The sequence below is a fragment of the Phoenix dactylifera genome, chromosome 2 (genome assembly GCF_051530095.1).
Source record: "Phoenix dactylifera cultivar Ajwa chromosome 2, Ajwa_hap1_PhDact_Kaust_v1.1, whole genome shotgun sequence".
Taxonomy (NCBI): domain Eukaryota; kingdom Viridiplantae; phylum Streptophyta; class Magnoliopsida; order Arecales; family Arecaceae; genus Phoenix; species Phoenix dactylifera.
Window position 1 is genome coordinate 33,609,945 of NC_143191.1, and position 7,312 is coordinate 33,617,256.

Consider the following 7,312-nt stretch of genomic DNA (forward strand, 5'->3'; position numbering starts at 1 on the left):
ATATGGTTAGCTCGCGTGGTTTTACAAATTTGTAGACCTTCTGAATTGCAGAGTGCCTTTCGACTCATGCTTAACCATAGGTTTGAGTGGAAGGGACCCAAAAGGAGCTGGCGTACACCTCTATTATCTTACCGTAGAATTTGATTTGCTGCTGGAGACACTGGGAGCAAGACTGCTTCCCAATTTTATAAACCTTTCGTGCTCTCACCTCAGTATTTCTGGCGGATGAATACTTCCACAATGTCCATCAGATCCGTTCATCTCTTTTCTTGAAGAAAAAAAATCTAATCTTACGATTGTCAAAATCATGCACATTTTCACCTAGTATGGTATGTACGATATTGGATATCACAGTTGTCAGTAATGAGTATATTATCAATATAAACAAGCACAATGGTGATATTCCCTTTAGATTTGAGGGTAAAGAGTGAATAATCGGCAACTGATTGAGTGAAACCAGTCTGAAGTAGTGTAGTGGAGAATTTGGAAAACTAGTTACATGAGGCTTATTTAAGACTTTATAAGGATTTGTTTAGGCGACATACTAACTATTCTCCTTTCTCCTTCTTTCAAGAAAAATCTGGTGGCAGCTGCATGTAAATTTTTTCATTTAAATCACCATGGAGGAAAGCATTGGAAAGCATTATTGACATCAAGTTAGTACAAATGCCATTGTTTGGCGGCTACAATGGCAATAAAACAACAAACTGTGACAAATTTGGCAATAGGAGCGAATGTTTCAGGGTAATGTAGGCATTCAGTTTGAGTGTAGCATTTAGCAACAAGCTTTACTTTATACCATTCAATACTACCACTGGACTTGTATTTGATCTTATATACCTATTGGCATCCGATGGCATGTTTGCCTAATGGAAGTGGCATTACGGTCCAAGTGTGATTAAACTCTAAGGCCTTAATTTTATTGCCATGGAATCACGCCAATAAGCATGTTTTATTGCTGAGGAAAAGGACTTGAGTTCCTGAGAAGAGGAAGAAGCTATAAAAACACGGTGAGAGTTAGAGCATTTATCAAAGAAAAAATAATTTTGGAGTGGATGCTTGGTACCTGTCACGAGGTTGTTTTGGTATGGAAAGAAAAGGATGAAACTTGAGAGCATTAAAAAGCTTGAAGCTATTAGGGAGGACGTCGGATTCTTGTGGAGTATTTTGGAGGTGGATCGACAGATGTTTCAGAAAGATTAACTGGTTCAATGGAATCTTGATTAAAAGTGGAAAAAGGCCGAGTAGGTGAAGATGAAGATCAATTGAAGGAGTAGAGAGGATAGGTTCATCACCATTATTAGTAATGTGAGGAATAATAGGTGATAGGGAGGAAGAAAAAATGTGAGATGTGTTGGCAAATGGAAAAACTAATTCATGAAAAATGACATCTCTACTAGTGAATACTTTTTTCTCAAGTAGGTCACACATGCGGTAGCCTTTCTGACCATAGAGATATTCTACAAAAATGCAATTACTTGCGTGAGGTCCAAGTTTATTTTGGCTTGGATATGAGCAAAACAAAGATATCCAAAGGTACGTAAATGGTGGTGAGAGGGTTTTATTTATCCAAAAACATTTCATGACGAGTTGGTAAAGGTTCAATTGATAAAAAGAGATTAGAGTCGGAGACTATGTGGTCAAAAGCACCTTCAGTGATCCTTCTTTCATTTCTTCCACAAAATCTTTCCTCCAAGATCAATTTCAAAGTAAAGATTTTTGCACACTTAAATATTTCTTCGATATTGAAGTTGCATGCTCCAGTAAAGATATTTTTCTCTCCCAATGGAAATATGCCTTAGATATTCTTAAAGATGTAGCTATTCTAGATGCTAAACCAGTGCACACCCCAATGGAGCAAAATTTAAAGTTGGAGGACATTTGCATGATCCTAGACCATACAGACGCCTGACAGGTTGTTTGATCTATCTCACAATCACTCATCCAGACATTACCTTTGCTTTCAATCTTCTTAATTAGTTTATGCAGACACTGCGCCAACCTTTGCTCTATCTCATGGTCCATAAAGAAATAAAGTACTGTCTCTCGCTTTACCGCTGAAGCTGCGTATCGATCAATGGTCTTTATCACTTGTGAATAGTCTGGCTCCCAACTCTACTCTCTAGCTATTCACTACCCTCAACCTATATCTTTTATTGTGATAACCAAGCATTACTTCATATTGCTGCCAACCCTGTATTTCATGAGTGGACCAAAGACGTCAAAATAGATTATCATATCGTTCAAAAAAAAAACTATAAGTAAGCACAATCCATACCAAGTTTCTTCGAAATAACAACCAACATGTTGATATTTTTATCAAGACTTTGGATCGTGATCAATTTTTTTATCTTCTATACAAGTTGGGTGTTACGGATCTACACCCATAAACTTGAGAGAGAATATTACAGTCATCAGAATCATGCAGAATGTTGCTTATTACGGTATATACAATATTAGATATCACAGTTGTCATCTATTGCATGCACAATCTTGGTATATCAGCTCTGATCAAGTTTCTTCAAATTTTGTATTTATACCAAATCATAGAATTTTTCTACTATATTATATTATATTTGGTCTTTAGTATCTTTTCTATAATTATGAGTTTTTATTGTTGTATTTTACTATATCTAATGGCTCAATTTATATATAAAGCACACGAGTGCCATGAATAAAAATATATAATTTAAATTTTATTTTCAATACAATTTTTTTATCTAATAAAGAAACTTGGGATCAAAAAGCTGGAGGAGGACTCATGCTTGGTTTACTTCCATTGGGTCTGGAGTAAAAATCAACCCTGAACGTTTTGAAATTTCCGTTGGCAATTACAAACGGCATTGGAGCCAGCAATTAATATTTGTCGATGTTGTCACGTCAAACGGTGAACAGCTAAAGGATTGGAGTTTCTGCATGTTTTGGAGCAAATCCAGGCCGGCTACTCGAACGATATCCGCCGGCGGGTCAAGTGATGCGACCCCGCTAGAATTGCCAACTACTTTAGTTATCGAAATGCATGCCGGCCGGCGGTGCCTTTGGTTGTCCTTTGAACCGTTTAGAATAATATTATCAAATTCTTTTGAAAGTCTTTCTTATTTATGCATCAAGTAAATGCATAAATAATGTGACTATTAAAACGCCCTTTTTCTTACCAAAAAAAAAAAAGGGTGACCATTAAACCTTTAGAGTTTAAGGTACCTTAATCGAGTTAAGCAAATTTTCTTCGAAAATTACGCTGAGGAAGATCTTCTTCGTAGAGCCAGCATTCTTCAACAATTAATCCTGCAAGAAAAGTGGCACGTCTCGGAGCTCCGGAACGGCCGAGAATCGTTTGATAATATAACGGACCGGATCTCGAGGCAGAGGTGGGCAGCGCACGAAGACGTGTCCGTTGCTCCCTTCCTTTCGGTGTCACACTGGTCGCGCTCCCCTGCCTCCCCGCTGTGGGGTTGCCACCACCCAGAAAGCCAGGCCTTTGGCCTTTCTTTTAGTTGATCCTCTTCGATACTCTTCGCCTTTCAGGGGGACAAATAAATCTTATTCTAGCCTCCTTTAACAATGCGTTTAGGAGCCTATCAAAGACCACTAAGAGCAATAAATCATGCTATAAGTGCATGAGCCATAATGCTGGTGAATGAGAGGGTCGAGCAAAAGCATCTCGCAGAGGATTGGAAAGTGTTGGCTTTGTTTGTCCTTGTCTCGTCTACAAAACGGAGTGATGAAGCTGAATGGTCTCTAACCTTGCATGTTCTGCAAAGGAGGCGATAGGCGGAAGTTTTCAGCAACATCTCCACCTCGATTCTTCTGTCATGGCTATGGAGAAGAGGTCGGCAGGGCTCAGCAAGTCATGTGTTCTCATTATAGGTAATATCTTTGATGAGATCTGTTGTTTGGTGTTTTTTTTTTTTTTGTTGGAATTATGACTGCATGCCGAAGATATGTGAATTTAATTTGAAGTAGGATTGTTTCAAGTGCAGTGGTGGCTGGTGTGGAGAGATTTGCATACAAGGGAGTGGCTTCCAACTTGGTGACTTACCTTATTGATGTGGTCAAGATGAGCACATCCTCTGCTGCGAAAAGTATTAGCACTTGGGTTGGACTCACCTCAATGCTTCCCCTCGTGAGCGCAATCCTTGCCGATTCTTACTGGGATCGTTATTCGACCATCATGGCATCTTCCTTGCTTTATGTCATGGTAAGTTTCTCCATAGACAACTGTACAGTGATGGTCTTCTAGTTCTTGTAGGAAACTGATGTTCTCAGGGCTGGCTCTCTCTTTTTTAGCTCACAATGACCTTCGACACTAGAGGGCTGTTTTTCTGCTCTGTTACACAGTATATTCTCTCCATCATTTCTAAATTTTCTTTCATTCTGCAATAAAATTCAGGGGACTAAGGGATAACTCCTTAGTCTCCTTTTCATCAAAAAAAAAAATGAAGGGGTGTAGTAGTTGAGAAGTAACCTATCAATTGATATAGTTGTTTACTTGTTTGGCTCATGCAGCAATGACTGCTTGAAACTTTGATATGTTCTACTGATGCTTTAAGCCTTGCCACTGGCAACTATAACCTTGATTTTCTCAATATTAAATAGCCAATTGTACTCTGCACTAAGTAGATATATGCTCTGTGTGATCCTATGTCCAGATATCTCAATTCTATTAGATCCAAGGCCATCATGTCGTTAAGATGTTGAAGCAAATTATGCAGAGATGCATATTTCTTTCTTTTCTGCTGACTATGATGCTCAACCATTAGAAGTTCTCGACCAATCTGAAATATTTGCATGATAGGCTGCAAGTAGCTTACCTTTCATCATTTTCTGAAAGCCATCGTCAGTGGTTGTGCTCCAATCGATTGATGGCAAAAAGTTTTGAGTTCTACCTATTATGATTATCCATAAAATCCCTGCCCCTAAAACTTGTAAATTTCATGTTTTTTTAATAAAAAGTTTCCATTTTAATGTTCACACAGACAGATAGAGGTTGGAAAGAGGAGCCAATATGATGTTTTTAGACGTCTCCTCTGTGCGACAATATTGAGGAATTTAGTATCAGCTATCGGACATTAATTGCGCTTTTTAACCTTCTTGTCACCATCAATGACTATGAACCATCAGGCTTGGAAGCATCGACATTCAAAAACCAGTGAGATAAATCACTAATGATTTTTGATAACATATGTTCATAAAGAGTAACTTAGAGAATTCTTGGAGTTCTTGGATCATTCCTGTTCTTTGTAACCATTTCTTTCTATAACTTCATATCTTTATTCCTCTTGGCAGGGGTTGGCAGGATTGACCTTGTGGGCATTACTACGTGCATGGATGCCACCCTCATCCTTGTTTATTCCGCTCTACTTGATTTCAGTAGGACAAGGTGGATACAACCCATCATTGCAAGCATTTGGAGCAGATCAACTTGAGATCGAGGATGATTTGCCTTGCAGCAGAGAGGAGGACAAAACGAACAAGAAGAGTCTGTTCTTCCAATGGTGGTACTTCGGCATATGCAGCGGAAGCCTCCTGGGAAATTCCACCATGTCTTACATTCAGGACACTTTTGGTTGGGGTTTGGGGTTCGCCATCCCCACTGGTGCCATGGCAATCTCAGTGGCGTGCTTCTCATGCGGTGCTCGTTTTTATGTGCGCAAGCAAGTCAAAATCCATGACAGGCCTAGAGAGAGCATGGTGCAAGCTCTGAAGGCTGCTGCAAAAGATATTGTTCGCCAGAAACCCCGCCTACCGTTAGGAGTCGATGATGTTGCAGAACTCGAGTAAGTTCAAAAATATATGGCTAACAAGCATCTTATGATTTCTTGGTGCCATTAATCAATCTATGTTCCTGTGCTTGTTTTGAATGTAGATTACAGGAGAAACCCCTCAGAGATGACTTCAGTTGTTCAAAATCTTTGGATACAAACTTAGCCACTGCGGACGAACGTCCTGGTGTCACCAAAACAATTCTGAGGCTTGTGCCCATTTGGACAGTGCTCCTTATGTTTGCGGTCATCTTCCAACAGCCGGCGACTTTCTTCACAAAACAGGGCATGTTGATGAAGCACAACATTGGAAAATTTGTGATCCCCCCAGCAATGCTTCAAAGTTCCATCACTATCTCGATAATACTGCTGATGCCTCTTTACGATAAGCTCATAATCCCATTCCTGCGTGTGTTTACTCATGACGAGAAGGGGATTACTGTGCTTCAAAGGATCGGGATAGGCATGTGCCTTTCGATCGTGGGCGTGGCTGTGGCAGCGCTTGTGGAATCCAAGAGACTGGAGATTCTTATAAAGGGAGGACCAGGTGAATCGCAATCACCGAACACAAAACTGAACATTTTTTGGTTGCTGCCTCAGTACATTCTCCTGGGAATCTCTGATGTTTTCACGGTCGTGGGAATGCAAGATTTCTTCTACACGCAAGTTCCTGCTACTATGAAAACTATCGGCATAGCACTTTACCTCAGTGTTTTTGGTGTGGGCAGCTTTCTAGGTGCTCTGTTGATCTCGGTCGTGGAGCTGACAACGAGTGCAGAAGGGAAAAACCATGGCTGGTTCTCTGATGATGCGAGGCAATCTCGACTCGACAACTACTACTGGTTTCTGGCTCTGTTAAGCTCCATTAGCTTTCTTATTTTCGTATACTTATGTAGATATTACAATGAAGCTTCTGCAAAATGATCCAGTGTTCTCCTTCCTCGACCTGCTGAGAGTGTTGAACAAATTTGTACAGACCAGTGAATGTAGATACCGCAGGGTTCTAATGCTTGTACAATATGTTTTACAAGTTATTATCATTTCCTGAGTTGGTGTCGAACAAATTTGTACAGTTAGCTGAAACGATGTGGATTAAGAGTTTTTGCTGTATGCTTGGTTAATATTCATGGGTTTAATTTGCTCTTACTTAAATCTTGTGCAAGAAAGCAGTCTCTCTCGCTCTCAAAATTGTTGCACTAGTCAATATTCTGTTGTCGAAAGGAGGATTAGAATAGAATTTCATATTGCATGCTTTCAAAGATATTGCAAACTTCAAGCCAATATATATTCTTTTTAAAAAATTATATGCAAAATTTTTAATCCATGAGTCACTTGTATCTTTGGGTTTCTTGCATTACAAATTTCCATTTGATTGTTGAGTTATCAATACAAGATGACTTTCTATTTGTTGGAAATTAGATGATCATGGTGATGAAAATGACTACAAACAGTCCAATCAAAAAGAAGAAAGAAGAAATAAAAGAAAATGTCGACACCAAAGAGATGGGGGAGCAAGAGATGGTGACACCTTTTTTTTTTTCGCTTTGAAG

The 7,312-nt window shown here is 39.4% G+C and overlaps 1 protein-coding gene across 3 annotated transcripts; it reads left to right on the forward strand.

Moving 5' to 3' along the window:
- Positions 1 to 3,318: 3,318 nt before the first annotated feature.
- LOC148714724 (protein NRT1/ PTR FAMILY 5.8-like) lies at positions 3,319 to 6,883 on the forward strand. 3 transcript variants are annotated; one of them, XM_088716034.2, is made up of 4 exons: positions 3,319 to 3,867; positions 3,961 to 4,198; positions 5,287 to 5,777; positions 5,867 to 6,883. In XM_088716034.2, the coding sequence occupies exons 1-4, from the start codon at positions 3,749 to 3,751 to the stop codon at positions 6,684 to 6,686; spliced, it is 1,668 nt and encodes a 555-aa protein (XP_088572160.2). In that variant the 5' UTR covers positions 3,319 to 3,748; the 3' UTR covers positions 6,687 to 6,883. The 3 variants fall into 3 exon arrangements, with proteins under 3 accessions (XP_088572160.2, XP_088572161.2, XP_088572159.2); XM_088716035.2 differs by having other exon boundaries at positions 3,964 to 4,198; XM_088716033.2 differs by having other exon boundaries at positions 3,326 to 3,867; positions 3,981 to 4,198.
- The last annotated feature ends 429 nt before the right edge of the window (positions 6,884 to 7,312 follow it).